Genomic DNA, 19761 nt, shown 5'->3' with positions numbered 1-19761 from the left:
GCGCTGAATTATTGGAAGGAGGGTGTTGTTCCTGGCGTCCCTTCCTGGGCATGATCAATCTATGTGAAATGGTTCCTTGCAGTGAGTGGGGCTGGGTTCAGGTGCTGAGTGAGGGTTCGTGAAATAGCCTGCTACGACTATGAAGGCCTTACACTCAACTGGAAGACTTTTCTCTGTCTGCCTGTAAAAATTGGGGGATTGTTGTGGATAATCAGATGAACATGAGCTCCCAGTGTGATTTTGTGTCCGAAAGGGCTAATACAATCCTTGGATTCATAAACAGGGGAATCTCATGTAGTAGTAAAGAAGTTATTTTACCCTCTGGATTTGATGCTGGTGTGACTTCTGCTGGAATACTGTGTCCAGTTCTGGTGTCCACCATTCAAGAAGGAAGCTTATAAATTGCAAAGGGTTCAGGGAAAAGCCATAAGAATGATTAAAGGACTAGAAAACATGCCTATAGCGATCGACTCAATGAACACAAGCTATTTAGTTTAACGAAGAGAAGGTTAAGGGGTGGCTTGATCACAGTCTAATAAGTACCTACATGGGAACAAATATTTAGTAATGGGCTCTTCAGTCTAGCAGAGAAATGAATAACACAATTCAATGCCTGGAAGTTGAAGCTAGAAAGATTTAGACTGGAAACAAGGCGTAAAATTTTAACTGTGAGTAATTAACTGTTGGAACAATTTATCAAGGGTTGGGGTGGATTCTTCATCACTGACAATTTTAAAATCGAGATTGGATGTTTTTCTAAAACATCTGCTCTGGGAGTTATGTGAGGGAAATGCTAATGGCCTGTGCTATGCAGGAGGTCAGACTAGTTGATCACAATGGTCCCTTGTGGCTTTGGAATCTATGGATCTATGAGTCTGTCTTTTCTGAAATGTCTGTGTAGCACCACTGGGGCAATTTGCCTCATAATAAATCCAAAACAGAGGACATAAATGAAATCATGATCCAGAAACACTGGGGGGAGGGGAGGGCTTGCATTTCTTTTCTCTGAGTGCAAGTTATATCTTTACATTAGGCTAATCTTTGAGCATTGAAGGAACTGGGCATGTTTAGTCTAGAGAAGAGAAGGCTCCGGGACATATAATACCAGTCTTTACACATTGAAAAGGCTGTTGTAAAGAGGATGGTGATCAGTTGTTCTCCATGTCCATCAAGGTTCGGATAGGAAGGAATCAGCTTAGTCTGTTACAAGGGAGATTTCAGTTAGATAACAGGAAGAACGTTCTAAGAATCATTAAGCCCTGGGCATGGTTAGTAGGGAGGTTGTGGAAGCCCCACCACTGGAGGTTTGTAAGAAGAGGTTGGCCAAACACCTGCCAAGGATGGGTTAGGGATACTTAATTTTGCCTCAGCCTGGGGGGAGTAGTTGACTTCTTGGGGTTTGTCTACACTACACACTAAGCCAAGCTTCTCATTGGCAGTGATGGAGGCTTAGTTGTACGGGAGCTACCTAGAGAGTGTAGCAACAATGCTCTGATCCCCAGGGGAATAAGTTAGAGCCATTCCCTAAGCAGAGTGGATGAACCCTTGCTCCAGACCAGTGTTTCATGGGATCTTGTATGATTTATAGCCCAGTCCCTGTAGACTGGGGTTGGGGGGAGGAAGAAGCCTCTCGGGGTGGGCTGTTCAAATATTGAGTTTGGAAGTACTAACAGCACTGACCGTAATGAACAAGGTCAACACATGTTTCCTTGCCCCCCCCTCCAAGCAGGATTTCCAGTTTCCAAACCAGATGTGATCTCCCGGCTGGAACGCGGGGAGGAGCTGTGGGTTCTTAATCTGCAGGGCTATGAGGAAAGTGAGATCCCAAGAGACATCCATGTAGGTAAGGAATCAGCTAAACTGACTCACTTTTTATATTCTCATGGCAGACATCCTTCATGGGCTTTCATCTAACTTGTCTGACCGTAAAAACCTCTGCTCACATACGAATGAAAGGAGGAGGCAAAAGTTGTCCCCTCCTCTCTCTCCTCCGGGGAAGATTTGGAGTGAATTTATCCCTGATTTATATGTGCATTTATTTATCTTCCCAGCAGTTACTTTGGTTTGTTCTGCCTTGTCTCACCCTGGTCAGGATTGCCCCCGTAGATGACATATCCTCATGGGAAGGAATTTTCCCCCAGGGCAGATTGGCAGATAACTTGAGGTTTTTTCGCCTTCCTCTGCATCTTGGGGCACAGGTCACTTGTTGGTGGCTTCTCTGGTGGCTTCTCTGTACTTTGAAGTCTTTTAACCATGATTTGAGGACTTCGGTAACTCAGTCATAGGTTAGGGGTCTATTATTACAGGAGCGGGTGGGTGAGTTTCTGTGGCCTGTGTTGTACAGGAGGTCAGACTAGATGATCATAATGGTCCCTTCTGACCTTAAAGTCGATGAGACGTCGCTCATGGTTTCCCACTCACCATGACTGACACCTGGCAGTAGCTCCCTTTTTATCTAAGGATCAGGATGGGGTGTGGAGGCAGAATTGGTCCCTTCCTTTCTTTCCAGTGGAGAAGGGATTTGAGGGGGAATCGTCTCATCCTTTTTTGATCTCCCGAGCAGTTATTAGAGTTTGTTCCTTGCTTACCCTTTCCCCCAGCACAGGGAATAAATCCTGTCTGGATTCTGTCTCTATCCCAACAGGTGACAGGACGGTGAGTGAGCATGAGGAGGAAAATCCTCAGCAGGAAGGTCCTGAGCAAGTGGAATTACATGGGACAGTATCGGGAAGAGCCGAAGGAGATGTTTCCCAGAGTCCAGAGCAAAGAGAAGCCCGTGAGAGGCAGCACAGGCCAGAAAGGCAGCAGGAAATCCAGCCAGCAAAGAGACACGATAAATCCACTCAACAGAGCAGAGGGGTCAAGAAAATCAAAGAAACTGTTCCGGCAAGGATCACCACTGGAGACAGACCTTACAAGTGCAGTGTCTGTGGGAAAAGCTTCCGTTGGAATTCTGCCCTCACTACACACCAGAGGATCCACACAGGAGAGAAGCCCTACGAATGCAATGAGTGTGGGAAAAGCTTCAGTGACCGCTCAGCCCTCACTAGGCACCAGAGAATCCACACAGGAGAGAAGCCCAACAAATGCAATGCCTGTGGGAAAAGCTTCAGTCACCGCTCAGCCCTCACTAGGCACCTGAGAATCCACCCGGGGGAGAGACCCTACAAATGCAATAAGTGTGGGATCAGCTTCAGTGACAACTCAGCCCTTATTACTCACCACAGAATGCACACAGGAGAGAGACCGTACACATGTGATGACTGTGGGAAAAGCTTCCGCTGGAGATCAGTCTATATCACTCACCAGAGATTCCACACGGGAGAAAAACCTTACAGTTGCCCTGACTGTGAGAAAAGCTTCAGACAGCGTTCAGACTTTAATAAACATTATAGAATACACACGGGAGAGAAGTTATATCAATGCACCGTCTGTGGGAAAAGCTTCAGTCAGAGCTTCTGCCTTAATGAACATAAGAGAATGCACACAGGAGAGCGACCCTATAAATGCCATGAGTGTGGGAAAAGTTTTGTTCGGCAATCGCAACGTGTTATGCACCAGAGAATCCACACAGAGAGACCCTATATATGCCTCGAATGTGGAAAAAGCTTCAGTGAAAGATCAGACCTCACTAAACATCAGAAACAACACACAGAAGAAAAGCCCTACAAATGCTTTGAGTGTGAGAAAAGTTTTGATCAGCGCTCAAACCTTATTACACATCAGAGAATCCACACAGGCGAGAAACCCTATAATTGCCTGGACTGTGGGAAAAGCTTCAATCGCAATTTTACCCTCACTACACACCAGAGGATCCACACAGGAGAGAAGCCCTACAAATGCAATGCCTGTGGGAAAAGCTTCAGTGACCGCTCAGCCCTCACTAGGCACCAGAAAATCCACCCGGGGGAGAGACCCTACAAATGCAATGCCTGTGGGAAATGCTTCTGTGACAGTTCAACCCTCATTAGCCATCAGAGAATCCACACAAGAGAGAGGTCTTATAACTGCCCTGATTGTGGTAAAAGCTTCAGTCAGCGCTACCGCCTTAATGAACATAAGAGAATGCACACAGGAGAGAGACCCTATCAGTGTCCCTACTGTGGGAAATGCTTCTCTGTCAGCTCAACCCTCATTTGCCATCAGAGAATCCACACCGGAGAGCGACCCTATAAATGCCCCGAGTGTGGGAAAAGTTTTGTTCAGCAATCGCAACTTGTTATACACCAGAGAATCCACACAGGAGAGAAGCCCTTCAAATGCCCCAAATGCGGGAAAAGCTTCAGTTGGAGAGCCAACCTTCTTATACACCAGAGAATCCACACAGGGGAGAGACCCTATATATGCCTCGAGTGTGGAAAAAGCTTCAGTGAAAGATCAGACCTCACTAAACATCAGAAAAAACACACAGAAGAAAAGCCCTACAAATGCTTTGAGTGTGAGAAAAGTTTTGATCGGCTCTCAACCCTTATTAAACATCACAGAATTCACACAGGCGAGAAACCCTATAATTGCCTGGACTGTGGGAAAAGCTTCAGTCAGAATTCTGACCTCACTATACACCAGAGGATCCACACAGGAGAGAAGCCCTACAAATGCCCAGAGTGCGGGAGAAGTTTCAGGTACAACTCAGCCTTTATTAGGCATCAGAGAATCCACACAGAAGAAAATGCTAGAAGTGTCCGTGTCTAGGAATGCACTAAGTGAATAACACCTTCGCCAGTTCCCTCGAATCTCAGAGGGTTGGAGCGACCCTGTAATGAGGACATGCAATAGTTACTAAAGCAGAGAATGAAATCATCTTCCTGAAAGAGTTGTGCAGAGCAAGAGGCTGAGATAAGATTCTCACATTGTGATGATATTGGCAATTTTTTGGTCCATTTTTGCCTCGTTGCATCTATATTAACTCTTTGGTGTGTAAGCTGATTTTTAGTTGCTTGACTATAGTTACTCCATTTTTGCAGCTTCTTTGTTTATAAGGCAAGGCCATTTCACTCTGTGCACAGATCATGGAAAGTTCTTAGGAATGCAGAAGAGATAAGCTTTAGCTGAATTCAGCAAGCTCTGCAACCTTGATAGATAAGTTGTAGTTACTTTTACAAATGTTTTGCAGCTATCTTATGAATAATAATATAGACCAATAGTTATAAAAAAAAAATAGGTTTGTGCTCTTGTAAGGGGGATATGTATGGTTTTGTCATAAATGTTTAAGTAGCATTAAGGTATAAAACTGTCTGTAATCCTTTGTTCGGGGTCTTTTTCCACTGTCCACTTGTGGGCTTGGGAATTGACTTTCTGCAGAATAAACTCTTTTAGAGACTGTCCAGTCTGAAATCCTGTGTGGGTCTCTTATTGGTGCAAAGTAACAAACCACACTTGGAATCTTTTTCCAACAGGTGGGACATTAGGAACTCAAACATCACCACTGTCAAGCTGGTGAAATGGTACAACTCTCTACAAAATTTAAGACGTTCTGGAGCTTTTGACAGACCAAGTGCATCCAGACCAAATTCTGAGGTGAGGAAGTGAATAATTTGACTATGTTGCAGCAGGGATAGCAAGAAACCTTGACTTGTTCCTCTCTGTAATGAGAACGGTTTTGAAATATACTTATTGATGATCACCCGGGAGGAGGAATTAGTATAGAATGGTTTAATTCAACCGACAAAGTTGTCATCGAATCCCATTCTTTCAAGGACCATAAAGATATAATCCCAGGCAACCCTGCTGAAGGCTTTTTCAGCAGATGGGGATATTGCTATCAAAAATTCCCTTGAGTGATGCAATATTACATTGCATCAATGAGCTGCATAGGGTTGTAATTAATTAGCTATGTACATACATTGAAGCTAATTCCCTGGAATGTAAATATACCCGATCAACTGAGTACAGAACAAAAGCGACATTAACAAGACATTTTATTAAAAGTTAATCTGCTGCTTGTATGTACTAGTGGTAGGACAGGTAACAAGATCACAGTGTAACTACAGTTACTAGGCTAAAGAGAGAATCCAGTTTGTGTAACTCAAATTGGAGTCTGATAGAATCACTGAAGTCAGGCCTTGGTGGTGTTGCAGGTGCTATGGGGAAAAAAAACCAGCACAAATAGTTATCATCTCAATAATAAACTTCATGCCAACAATGATCAAATCTTGCTTTTTTCTTAAATTTGGAAGGCCAAACCCATCCACTCTTCCCAGTCTGGGCTGAGCTTGGCGTTACTGTGTTTTCCACCTTTCCTCCCCCTACAAATACTGGCTGGGTGGGAGGCAGCAGAGGGCAAGGATTAATTGCATGTGTGCCTCTGCAGGCTGTCCTTATGTTGGAGGACGTTACCCTGAGGTGTGTCCCCAAGTGGTAGAGAAAGGGACTTGGGCAAAAAGACGGTGAACAAACTGGGAAGAAGATAGGCAGTGCTGCAGTTTACCAGGATGGGGTTCGCACACCTGCTGTAGGAGTGGAAGGGAAACACCACCCTTATTTGTGACCCCAAGGAGACTGTATAGCCTTGTAAAGTGCATGCCAAATAAAAGCACTCTCAGTGCCTTACATTCTCTTTCCTAATACTGGAAGATCAGCAACAAGAGCCATGCAAAATGAATAGACTTTTGCAGCAATTGGTCTGAACCCAAGCGGTTAACACTGTAGCTACAATTGCCTTATTATCTGTATGTAACATGAAATGTCGCCATTCCCTCATGGGGGCGGTTTATCGCCTATGCCTGTGAGTGTTGAGAAATGTAAAGGGAACTAAAAGCTCAGGGCGCCAATCACACTGTGAGCCAACAGACTTTTTCTATTGCTTTTCCTCTTTTTGTATCCGCCCCGGTGCAATAAACATCCCTGCCCTGCAACGTGCTGGACTTCAGTGTCTTCCTCCTGAGCAGGGGCAAGGGAGGCGTCAGACAAGGGGGGGAAGGGAGTATTATGTAACATAAGAAGGGTAGGGACAGGATGTTTGGCTGATGGTTGAGAGACTTGATACTGAGGGAAATAAACCCTTTGGATCTTAACGTGTCTCGGATGTAGCAGATGCCATTTGGAGCACACTGGGGGTGGGGGAAGTTGAGCAAGTTCATAGTTCTCATCCACCCAACGTGGCAGAGCCCAGCTACTACCTGGAACAAAATTGTTTAAATTATGGATGTAACAGGATAAACGTTTCAATGGGAAGAAGCAGTGTCACATTTAGCAATGTAATCAACTGTTTAAACAAGAGGGCAGTGGGAAGGCTCGACCCGGAGAGCCCCAGCTGCTTAGCCAGAGTGTGCAACAGGGGACCACTGGGCTGGCTCCTCCCCAGAGTACAAGCAGCCCAGCTGCAGCAGCTCAGAGATCCTGTGTGTGGGGAGGAGCTGCTGGGCTCAGCTATTAACTGAGTTACTCATTCATTAACTGAGCAACTCAATCATGAACACATAAATCACCAGTCAAGTCACTAACTCCTCCAGTATCCACACATTAACGCTTTAACTCCCCCATTCTGAACCGTTTGTAGGAAGGTGCAGTGGCCTTCCTCAGAGCCTGGGCCCGAGGAAGGGCCGCAATGCCTAGAGCAGACACTGAAAGGGCCGGCAGCTCAGTCTGCCCGGCAACCAGGGAGCTGGCTAGTGATAGGCCCTGCCGGCTGACCAATCTGGCAACAGAGGGGCGGAGCCTCATCCGGGGCTGGGAGTATAAAGAGCAGGCCCCACAGCTCAGTGAGGGACAGGCTGCCGCTGGAGGCAGATGAAGCCAAGGCCTGAACCCAGCTGGGCCGCTACCCCAAGCGAGCGCCTCTTGAAGCATAGGACCCGGGAACAGCCCAACGACCAAGCCCTAAGGGTTGGATAGGGCATCCACGCCCCCTAGACTGGCCTGGACCACCAGGCCCTCAGGACTGGACAAGAACTCTGGGCCCGAGCGACTGGGCTGAGCCCCCTGAGCCTGAGGGCTGGGGGAGACCCACAGAGGCCGGTCTGGACCTGGAGGAGCTGCCTGCCGCTGAAACCCTGGAGCCCTGTGACCTGGAGGAGCTGCCCTCCGCTGAGGAACTCCCCGTCTTGCCGCCAGTGGGCGCAGAGGGACCGGCGAGCCTGCCGCGGGCCGTGTACTCCAGTGACACCGAGGATCCCACCGATACAGGTACCTGGGGATACAGGGAGGAAGTGACCCAGGGACAGCCATAGCTGTGGCTGAGACAGGGGCAAGACTCTGTCGGCATGTTGCGCCGGGAGCGCCGCCGACTTAGTGGCAACGCCTTTGCCACTGCCAGGACTCTGGGCTGGGATGCAGTGGAGTCAGGTGGGCCTGCGTCCTACTCCCCTCCCCCTTGTCCTCACCACCCAGGGAGTGACTACCGTCCCTTGCTCTCCTGACCAGAGGACACTGCTTGCTTGCCCGCCCTGCCAAGGGCCGGGGCGATAGACTACCTGGCAGTCCGCCCTGCCTGAGGGCCTGGACTGCGACTTATCCGGATGCTAACATTCCCCTTTTTGGACGGTGCAGTGGCCTTCCTCAGAGCCTGGGCCCGAGGAAGGGCCGTAACGACCAGGCCGGGCAGGAGCCGGTACTACACACTTCATTTTCACTTTTAAACAATAAAAACTATGTATAAAGCTGGAATGCAATGTGTGTCATTATTTAAGCTTACAAAGGTAGCAGGTCATTGCAGTAAATCAGCAAATACTAAAGAGGCTGACCTCCAAAAGCCCACATGATTCTGCTTAGTTTCCCTTCCTGCCAACTGAACTTCACAGTGGAAGGAGCTCGCATCATTGACCTGTTTAAATGTTTCATATTTAGAATGTTTAAAGGGATTGCTCATTAAGGGACTTTTTACATCCCTAGGTTAAATCCCCTACACAGTTGTATTGTCATACAGCACAGAGTACCGACTGGTAGTGCTCTCTTCCACAGCAGTCTTTAGGCTTGGTCTCCATCTGCGTTTTGGGAGGCATCTTCAGTGCCTGGGTCTCTGCCTCAAGTTTTATCATGCTCTAGGATGCTGAATAGAGGCAAAACAACAGTTGACAAAGGCAATTCCCATGAGCGGATCAAAGGAAACTGTAGAAGTTTTGACAGCAAACCACGAAATCAGTCAGCCTTACAGTGATATGAACCCGAAGAATAAACTTGTGTGTGAAAACAAAGCAAAAAAGACCCCCCAAAGATTTAGAATGGAAAATATCCCAATCCAAACAGGAGGTGCTAACTTGGAAACATTGTGAGATGTTGTTCCTGAAGCTGCTAGGAACTATTAATATTGTCCATGATTATTTGCTATTAAAAATATAAATGCAGTGGCCCCATGACCGCCCTCTGCGTCCCTGGTGGAGATAAACAAAGTGCTTTAAGTAATATTTTAAAAAAATAGTTTAAAGCCATGAAGTTACAGGGACGGATTCAAAGGTAATGGCAGGCCAACTATTTTTGCAACCACTGCAGATCACTCGGCCCATCTGGGGGAACTGTTAGGCCTCCAATCAGGGGTTTTTCCCTCTCCCACTGTCTGGCAGCGCCTCTGCTCCAACTCCGCTTCTCCATCCTGGCTTCTGCAATCACCCCCTCCCCCGGGTTTTGTAATTTGCTCCTCTTCCTCGCCGGTCTCCTTCCCCTACCAGTTGTTTGACCCTCCTGCCCAGTCAGACTGGCCCCTGCACTCTCTGCCCGTCTCCCCCGCTTCTGATTTGCCTACACCCCTTCAGCCCGTGTGAACACCACAACCGCACAAGCCGGGAGCGCAGCGCAGCGTCATCACAAGGCAGGGCAGGGTCGCGGCTTCACTGCACGTTACTGAGCAAGCTTGGCTCCCATCCGGAGCATGCTCAGTAACGGCAAAGCAGCAAATCGAGTTGGACTCAGATTGTAGCGTTTACACCGGGCAGAGACCTGCCTTGAACCGCTCTGTGCCCAGCCCGCGGGGACTTTCTGCGGCGCCTGGAACCAGCCCCGGGCTCTGCCGACCCCAGCTCCCGAGCCGGAGGCTGCAGGTGAGGGGAGCCCCGGGGAACGTGCCGGGGCCGGGCAGGAAAGTGACTCTGCCCCCACGACCCCTCCTCGCCCCATCTCTGCTCCCGGGGCTCTGCGGGTCCCGGAGCTGCTGCCCCCCCGGACACAGCCGGGCTCTGCTGCCCTTAGCGCCTGCAGGGGCCGAGCCAGCCCCGGGAAGGGGCCAGGGAGCGAGTCTCCCGGCCGGAGGGGAGGAGGGGGCAGGGGGAGGCTGGCAGGGGCAGAGGGGCGATGAGCGGGGAGGGAGGTTCCCGGCTCCCGGCCCTGCCCAGCCCCAGTCACTGCAGCCCCGGGGCAGATGGACTGTCCGGGCCCAGGTGAGGAGCGGAGCGAGGAGAAGCCGGTTCCTGCCCCTGCCTGCTGCTGGGATCCCCCCAGGATTCTGCTCTTTCCGTAGAGCTGGAGCACCCCGTGACACCGGCCGTGTTGGCTGCACAATTTCATTCGAAAGGAACCTTTTCTATTGCTTATTAAATGCTCAGTTACTAGATGGACACTTGCGTCTGATCCATGTTGGCAATTATGTTCACCTTTGGGCCTGAAATTCTCTATCCCGAGGGGAATTTATTTGATGAACTTTAAGAACCACTTACCCTGATTTTGCTAGAAGGGGATGGGGTGGGAGGAAATTAAAACTTTTGTTATTAGTTTTTTTAAAAGCTCTAGCCCATTAAAACAATTCTAGAAGTTTTATGTTTGAGGGAGAGAAGTCCCAGGGTCAGACTGTAATGTCAGAGACAGACTCTGGTGTGCTAAAAATCTGTTTTGGTATAGGTGTGTTAAGAGGGTTGAATAACTCTCCATTGTGCATGCTCACCTTTTTTTCCCCATTCAATAAGATTTCTTTTTACTCACTCAGGATTCACTTCTACAAGCATTTACACACCTGTTTGCCTTTGAACATGGGAGTGGTCTCCCTGACTTCTGTTAGTGGGATGGTTTAACAATGTCTCAGTAGACTTAATCCTTGGGGGAAAGGCTGACTCTGCACTGTCGTAAAGAGACCAATGCTAAGATCTTTAAATATGGGAGTCTAAAATGAAGTTTTTAATATTCAGGCACCTGTTTTCAAAATCGCTGGGCACTCAGAACTGAGCCCCAATGCTACGTGCTCAGCATTTTTAAAATTCAGGCAATTTACTAAACCGAATGAATATGGATTATTTAAGAGCTTAACTTTAGGTTGCTCCTTTTTAGTATCTTGGCTCAAGTATTTGGCATGGCAGAGTCTAAAATCTGTCTCTTGAGAAAGAACCTATTGGGAATCAGAGTGTGAAATGAATTCAAAGCCCCTTCTGCTACTTTCTTTATCACGCTACTCTCTGGATGATAAAGGTGGATGTTATTCTGCAGCCTGACCCCAGCTCATCCTGTCATTCTGCATGATGGGGAAGGGAAATGGCTACACTGGAGCTAGTGACCTTTGAACAGGCATCTGTATTTCACCAAGAAGGAGTGAGGTTTGAGGGACCCTAGTCAGCTGAGACCTCTACAGGATCCTTATGCAGGAGAATTATGAGATTCTGGGTAAGGATTCCCATCCTCTCAGGCATTACAAGCTGGGGGTGGGGGGCATCTCTGAAGCAGCTGGGTCAGCTTCTGTGCAGGGTTCTTCATTCATCCCTCATATCAGGGGGATCAGCCCCTATAGTCCCCAGATCTTGTGTGCAACCTGTCCCCATAGGACAGTGTATAAATAAGGGTGCTACTTTTCCTGATGACAAAGGCTTTGACATGGGAAAAGCTCAGCATTCTCTTCCCCCAAAAAAACCACTTCCCAATGCAGGTTCCATCCTCTGGGGTCTCTACCTCTCTTCTGTCTCAGAGATGGACAAATGTCTCATGACTCAGCTCTGTCTAAGTCTCCAGGGGCCAGATTTTCAGATGTTCTTCACCTTGTCTGTGGTCAGTTCTGCCAGCTGTGTTAGCAGGAGGTCCCCAGCTGTTTTCAACTCTCTTCCACTGGGCACGAAGGGCACTGACCAGAGCCACAGGTCTGGGACTGGTTGCCGTTAGATCCTCCAGGGCTACCTCTTCTGCATCCATGCTGAATTCTTGGAAGGAAGTTTCTGGTGTCCTTTCCTGGCTGGGGTTTAGCTCTGTGAAAGGGCTCCTCACACTGAGAGGGGCTGGGTTCTGGGGTTGAATGAGGGGTTATGAAATAATGTATGGACTGAAGGAATTCTTTGGGGTGTATTAATATAGTAGGGAAAAAAGTGGGGAAGGCTGGTCTTGTGATTCAGGCACTGCACTGGGCTGAGTGAGTCCTGTGCTCAATTTCTGCTTCTATCTTGAACTCCCTGTCTGAGCTCTAGTAAGCTGAGGTTAGTCCTGCTTTGAGCAGGGGGTTGGACTAGATACCTCCTGAGGTCCCTTCCAACTCTAATATTCTATGATTCTAATTGGCACTGATGGAGACTTAGTTGTATCTCAGATACGTAGAGAGTGGAGCAACTCTGCTCTTCTTCCCAGGGGAATAAGTTAGGACCATTCCCTAAGCAGAGTGGATGAACCCTGGCTCCAGACCACTGCATCATGGGATCTTGTACAATTTATAGCTCAGTCCCTGGAGGCTGGGGTTGGGAAGAGGAAGGAGCCTTTCTGGGTAGGCTACTCCGGTTCTGGGTTTGGAAGTAGTAACAGCATTGAGCTTAATTAACAAAATCAATGCTTGTTTCCTTGACCCCCCTTTCCCCCCTTTGCAATATTTCCATTTTTCAAACCTGACATGATCATCCAGCTGGAACAAAGGTAGGAGCCGTAGGTTACCAGTCTCTAGGGCTACAAGGAAAGCAAGATCTCAAGAGACACCCACACAGGCAAAGAATTGGTGAAACTGACTCAAACAATGTTGTTATATCCCCTTGGCAGACATCACCCATGAGTTGTCACCAATCCTCGGCTATATGCAGATGGCATAGGAGGCAGAATTGGTCCCATCCTCTCCCTCCTTTGGAGCAGTGTTTGGAGTGGGGAAATTTACCTCCCGATTTCTTTTATGTCCCCAGTAGTTATTTTGTTTTTTCCTCCCTTTGCCTTTCCCTTTTTTCCTCTCAGCACAGCGAATGATTCCTGTGCGGATTCTCTTTCTATTCCAGCAGGTGATGAGACGGTGAGTGAGAAAAAGAAGGAAAATCCTCAGCAGGAAGGTTCTGAGCGACTGGAACCACAGGTGATGTTTTCAGGCAGAGCTACCGGGAAAGATGCCCAAAGCACTGAGCAGGGGAAAGCCCGTCACACTCAGCGCAGGCCAGAGAGGCAGCTGGGAAACCAAGCAGGAGAGATACAGCGTAAATCCACTCACAGGAGCAGAGGGTTCAAAGAGACTGTTCTACAGAAAATCACTTCTGGAGAGAAGCTGAACTTATGCAGTGATTGTGGGAGAATCTTCCTTTGGAGATCAGCCCTTATTACTCACCAGAGAATCCACACAGGAGAAAAACCCTATAAGTGTCAAGACTGCGAGAAGAGCTTCAGCCGCAGCTCACACCTTATTTCACATCAGAGAACGCACACGAAGGAGAAACCTTACAGATGCTCTGAGTGTGGAAAAAGCTTCAATCAGCAGTTCAATCTTATTATACACCAGCGAACCCACACAGGAGAGCGGCCCTATAAATGCCCCGAATGTGGGAAAAGCTTCAGTTACAACTCAGTCCTTATTACACATCAGAAAATGCACACTGGAGAGAAGCCCTATAAGTGTCCTGACTGCAAGAAAATCTTTAGCCAGAGCTCAGACCTCACTAAACACCAGAGAATCCACACAGGAGAGAGACCCTACAAGTGCAATGAGTGTGGGAAAAGCTTTAGTCTGAGCTCCCACCTTATTTCACATAAAAAAACCCATAAGGGAGAGAAACCATATAAATGCCCCGACTGCGGTAAAAGCTTCAATGACAGCTCAAACCTTATTACACATCAAAGGATCCACACAGGAGAGAAGCCCTACAAATGCACTGAATGCGGGAAAAGCTTCGGTCGTGCCTCGCATCTTAATAGACATCAGACAATCCACACAGGAGAGAGACCCTTTAAATGCCTGGACTGTGGGAATAGTTTTCGTGACAGCTCATCCCTTATTAGGCATCAAAGAATCCACACAGAAGAGCAACCCTAGAAGTGTCCTGACTAGTGTAGGCAAGCAGGGGTAGGTGGGAGGCCACACCTCTCTGCCATGATGCCCCTGGAGTAACAGCTTAAATCAAGGGGAAGAGTAGCAGTATCTGAGGCTTAAATCCAAGGTTCGAAGCCGTGCATGTTTTGAAGGTCCCGGCCCTCGGGAAGGATGGGACAGTAAGCAGTCTAGGGCTCCAAGCCCCAGGTAGGGGGATCTCCAGTCCAGTCTAGGAGCTCTCAGGCAGGAGGTGAGCACCAACACAGTCTAGGGGCTCACAGGTAGGATGTGAGCCAGCCACCCCTGGGGTGGTGGGGGACCTGTCCTCACCCTACTCCACCTGGTCACAGCCCAGAGCTCTGGAAGTGGTGAAGTGTCCCACCACTGGGTCGGCGGGGCTCCAGCCGAAACATGCCAACGAGTGCTCAGGGACAAGCACAGCCAGACTGTGGTCAGCTATCCCTGCACTACTTCCCAGCCCTCCCCCAAGGTGTACCTGAGTCCCAGGGTTGTCTTGTCCTCCATCTCGCCAGGATACACAGCCAGTAGTGACCCCAGCAACTCCTTGGCATGGGGCATATCTGGCAGTACTGGTAGCTTGGGCTCATTCCTGGGACAGCAGAAGTTTCCAACAGCAGGCAGGAAGTGTCTGTCTCCCTCAGCACCTCCAGCCCAACTGAGGTGCAGGGCCTGCCTTTTATACTTCTGGTTCCTGTCCTGCCCCTTTACTTCCAGTCTGGCGGGCATGGACTTCCTGGTTCTGCCCACCAGAGGATTGATGGCCCTCCCTCACTGTCAATCTGAGGAAGGCCACACCTTTCTGTTACACAAGGGATGGGTGACGTGAACGACAATATTGCTGATTTCTACAAATATCAGAGGATCATATAAGGCAGGAATGGCCATCTAATGAGGATATGCAAGAACAATTAAAGTAGATAACAAAATCAAGTCCCTAGAACAGAGTCAGGCAGAGCAAGAGGCTGAGATAAGATTCCCAGGTTGTGATGGAATTTGATTATTTCTTCTCGAGAAGCTCTGAATGCCCTCTGATCGGTCCCTGCATTGAAGTTTGCTGATACACACATCTTTATCTTATGTGCTGTGACTTCTGATTTATTCTTGATAGTGTTTTAATTAGTTGATACATTCAGGAGCAATGATGGGGACCTCAGGTAGGTTAGAAATGAAGTGCTATCTGGGCTCTGGGCATTGAGTTGGAATGATGGCTTATCTGTGACTTTCTTGCTTTGAATGAAGAGGAGTAAAGTAGATCCCAGTTTCTCAAACTCTCAGAGACCTTTATTTGGAGAGAGGTCAAAAATGTGAAAATGGGCCTCTGGGGAGAGAGTCTGGAGTTCTGCTTTTTATTCCCTGTACTCACTGTGAATTCATGGTTCTAGAATATTTAACTAGATGACAGCATTACTGATTGTTACCAGCAGACTTACATGCTTCTACTGTCATGAGTCTGCAGTTGTCCTTTCTGATACAAGTATCCACTACAAAGTCCTGTGTGCTTGTAGCGCTGCCACCGCTCCTTTGCTTTGGTGTGACATGGGCCATTGTCTGCGGGTGACCCTTCTCCGGCGTGTGCTCTGCCGATCACTCAGAGATCCTGGCATTGTTCATATGGACTGGACGTGCTCCACTCCCAAGGGGGCAACAGGTGAGACCACGGAGAGGCACAGGGGGAGGGATGCGACCAGGCCTTGAATTATAGGGAGTGGGAGAGGGAAGGGAGGGGCCTTTGATGAATGTGGATGGTCCTGGAGGCAGAGTGGACCTAGGAATCTGCTGGTATCCTCTGTACTGCTGCCCAAAGACTACTTCTCCCCTCTGCCTTTATCCCCCCCTTCTGCCCTGCCTCCTCCCCCACCCCTAACCCTCCACCTTCCGCCCCTCCTCCATTCATAACTCCCTCTTCTGCACTCACCACAGCCTCCCTTCTACCTGCCACCACCCCTTATACCTGCCTCTGCCTTTTGCCACTGCCCCTGCGCCTCTAACTTGCCTACCTGCCCCACCACAGACTTCCTCCGTCCACCCACCCCCTCACTCCTCTGCTCCACTCCTGCCTCCCCCTGCATCTAACACCCCCTCTGCCTGCCTTAGTCCTGCTCCCCATCTGTCCCCCCTTCTACGCTCTGCAACCCTCTCCCCAATGCAGAGGCACCTAGCAGGGACAGGGCTCAATCCTTCCCCCCGCCCCTGCCCCATCCCCTGTGATGAGAGCTACCATTCTCTGCCCTCTTTTCCCCTTGTAGTTTCCCCCAGTCCTTGGTATCCTTGCCTCTAGCTCTCTTGGTCTCTAGCTTCCTTCTTACCTTGGCTCCCCCAACCCCAATCCCCTGGCTTTCCCCTATTCTCCAACTCCCCTATCCCCTTAGCTCCCCCAAACCCAGTCTTCAACCTCCTCCCCCAGTCTCCTTCAGTGTCCAACCCCCTCACTCCCCTGGCTCTCCAGGTCCCTGACTTCCCTGGTCTCTGATTCCTCCAGCCCCCTTTCCCGTCTCTCTCCCCAGCCCATTGCTACAGGAAAAGTGGGCAGGAGGCAACACTGCAGGCTTGAGCTAATCACTGGCAAACAGCTGACCAGGACTCTGGGTAGCGCCTGTCGCTTCCTGCCAGGATGAAGGGACTTCTCCAGAGTTGGGTGTCAGAGCCTGGGATCTGCCAGTGAAGCCCCAAGCCCGGGAAGTGGGACCTGCTGTGGTCGGGGACCCCCCCCCCCATCTATGAAGAGGCACCAGGGGGGTACCTAACCACTCCTCCTCTCCGGCTTGACTGCCCCATAGGGTGATGGCACCTTCTTCTGCTGCTGTCTCTACAGCTGCTGGCCCCACTGCTGGCCCAGCAGAGAGAAGTAAGGGGGGCAAAACACGGACCAGCTGAGACTTTGAATAATTCAGAAGTGGGGTAGTCCCTGGATGTGACGCCATGTGTGTGTCATGAGCTGGAATCGCTTCTGCCTGCATCCCCTCATTCAAAGTGGGAGGTGACGTCTAGTCAAGATGACCTTAGAGCTGCAGAGGGCACACAGGCAAACAGTCAGGCAAGTCCGGGTGTGAAGCAATGCAGTGTGGGAGAACTTCCAGACGCAGAGTAGTTAATCCAAAATAGGGCTGTATCCACAAAAACCTTGTACATTATTCCTGAATGAGTTCTACCAGGATAGAGTAATCTTGCTTCAGAAGTGGAGAAACTGGGATAAGATTAAAAAAAAATGCATATTGGATACAATTCAGTTTATGCCAAGGACAAAGAAACCATCCCTAAAGTTTACCAGAAAACGGGCAATGAGAAATTCTCAGTTCCATATTTATACACAGATTTTTATGGTCGGGGAAGAAAATCGGTCTTGTCAGACAAATCTATTTCATCCTTTGATGTGATTACAGGTATGTTTGATAGGTATCGGTGCAGATGTAATATACTTTGACTTTTGTAAGGTGTTTCACTTAGCAACATATGACATTCTAGCTAAAATTCAACACTAAAAAACCCATACATTAGATGGAGAACTGGCTGACAATTACTTTTTGAAATCTGGTAGTTAATGGGGAATCATCATCAGATGGGGGTATTTCTAGTGGAGTTCCACAGAGGTTGGTACTGGGCCTGATGCTATATAATATTTTTATCAATGATCTGGAAGCAAATACAACATTATACAATCTGTGGATGACAGAAAGGCTGGAGGAGCGCTGAATAATGATGAGGTTACAGTAGTCCTGCTGAGTGATCTGGGTTGCTTCCTAGACTGGGTTCAGTCAAACCGAAATGTCTTTTAATACAGTCAAATACAAGGTCATACGTATAGGAACAAAGGGCCAGATTTTCAAATATCTATTCAGGTGCCTAAAGATGCAGACGGGTGCCTAGTGGAATTTAACGACTTGGATAATGGGGTGGAGATTAGTCGTGTAAAATTTGCAGGTGGTGCAAAACTGGGAGGGGTTGCTAGCACTTTGGAGGACAGGATTAGAATTCAAAATGACCTTGACAAATTAGAGAATTGGTCTGAAATCAACAAGATGAAATTCAATAAAGACAAATGCAAAGTTCTACACTTAAGAAAAACAATCAAATGCACAAATACAAAATGAGGAATAACTGGCTAAGATGGTGGGAGTACTGCTAAAAAGGGTCTGGGTGGGATAGCGGATCAAAAATTGAATATGAGCCAACAGTGTGACGCAGTTGCAAAAAAGGCTAATACCACTCTGGGGTGTATTAAACAGAAGTGTCGTAGGTAAGACATGGGAGACGATCGTCCCACCCTACTTGGTACTGCTGAGGCCACATCACTCTATCCAGTTCTGGTTGTAGCACTGTAAGAAACCTGAACAAATTAGAGCGAGTTCAGAAAACAGAAACGAAACATAAAAGGTTTAGAAAAATGTGACCTATGAGGCAAAGTTAAAAAATTCAGTGTTTAGTCTTGAGAGCAGAAAACTGAGGGGGGTGCCTGATAATCTTCAAATATGTTAAAGGGTGTTGTACAGAGGATGGTGATCAATTGTTCCTCATATCCATTGAAAGCAGGACAAGAAGCCACTGGCTTAATCTGATACACAGGAAATTTAGGTTAGATATTAGGAAAAACTTTTAGTTAGAAAGGGTAGTTAAGTTCTGGAAGAGCTTCTAAAAGAGGTTGTGGAATCCCTATCATGGGAGGTTTTCAAAAACAGGTTAGACAAACATCTGTCAGGGATGGTCTAGGTTTACTTGGTCCTGCCTCAGCATGGGGGATGGACAAGATGGCCTCTTGATGTCCCATCCAGCTGTACATTTCTATGGTTTTCAAAAGTACCTAAGCAGGTTATTTACCTAACTCTGATTTCACAATCTTAGGTGCTTTTGAAAATCCCAAATCTGGCCCAGAGAACACAGGACATGCATCTAGAATGGGGGCTGTATGCTGGAGTCTCTGAAAAGGTCATGGTCAAGCAACTCAACATGAGATCACCATGTGATGCTGTGGCCAAAAGGTCTAATGTGATCCTTGAATGTATAAAGGGAATGGTGAATAGGAGTAAGGAGCAGGTGTATATGGCATTGGTGAAACCAGTCCAAGAATATTGCATCCAGTTCTGTTCACACTTCCAAAAGATGTTGTACAGAAAAGAGCTACAATAATGATTCAAGGTCTGGGAAACCTGCTTTATAGTGCAGGCATTCCCATTGATATCAGTGTTGTGTGTGTGTAGGTATATTGTAGGTGTATGTATGTGTGTAGTAAAAATTCCAGTAGAAATTTGTCTTTGGGAGGAATTTCAAACAAGATCATATGGTGTCCTTGGTGAATATTTGGGAAGTAAATTCTACACACAGGTGGTGACATGAAAAAGCTCCTACAGACTAGTCTATGAAGGAAAGTTATACTGGAATAAGCTGAACTGTGAGTTGAAACCAAAGTACTTTATGCCAATATAATTTGCTGTGTATTATTCTAATATAAGAGTGCCTTTCTTTGGTTTACTTTATATCACTTTAAAAGGGGATTAAACAAATCCAAAGAAAGCCACCCTTATACTGTCATAAGAGGGCCCACATGGGGAGTTATACTGGTGTAAGTACACCTGTATAACTGGTAAAACTTTCTAGTGTAGACAAATCCTAATGCACTGGAGAGGAGGGCAAAGTAATAA

The 19761-nt window shown here is 47.9% G+C and overlaps 2 protein-coding genes, 1 long non-coding RNA gene and 1 pseudogene across 3 annotated transcripts in view; 2 read left to right on the top strand and 2 right to left on the bottom strand.

The window, feature by feature from the left end:
* Positions 1-6195, top strand: part of LOC137142554 (zinc finger protein 850-like) — a 33447-nt gene extending 27252 nt beyond the window's left edge. Inside the window, exons 5-6 of the mRNA XM_067531967.1 lie at positions 2856-2859; positions 2906-6195. Of these exons, the coding sequence (XP_067388068.1) occupies positions 2856-2859; positions 2906-4692 (1791 nt within the window). The 3' untranslated portion in view covers positions 4693-6195. The remainder of the gene's footprint in view (positions 1-2855; positions 2860-2905) is intronic.
* The window catches only part of LOC137142568 (uncharacterized), a 195859-nt gene that overhangs the window by 82318 nt on the left and 93780 nt on the right, over positions 1-19761 (bottom strand).
* On the bottom strand, positions 5951-14711 carry LOC137142561 (uncharacterized). Its single transcript, XR_010916963.1, has 3 exons — positions 14604-14711; positions 8874-8986; positions 5951-6080 (listed from the first exon to the last, which is right to left on the bottom strand). It is a non-coding gene; the product is annotated as an uncharacterized lncRNA (long non-coding RNA).
* LOC137142528 (zinc finger protein 850-like) overlaps positions 11441-19761 on the top strand; it is a 28490-nt pseudogene continuing 20169 nt past the window's right edge.

The sequence above is a fragment of the Emydura macquarii genome, unplaced genomic scaffold (genome assembly GCF_026122565.2).
Source record: "Emydura macquarii macquarii isolate MOO-44397 ecotype Brisbane River unplaced genomic scaffold, CSIRO-AGI_Emac_v2 contig_3231, whole genome shotgun sequence".
Lineage (NCBI taxonomy): Eukaryota > Metazoa > Chordata > Testudines > Chelidae > Emydura > Emydura macquarii.
Note: the sequence above shows the minus strand (reverse complement) of the source record. Positions and strands in the feature narration are given on the sequence as shown.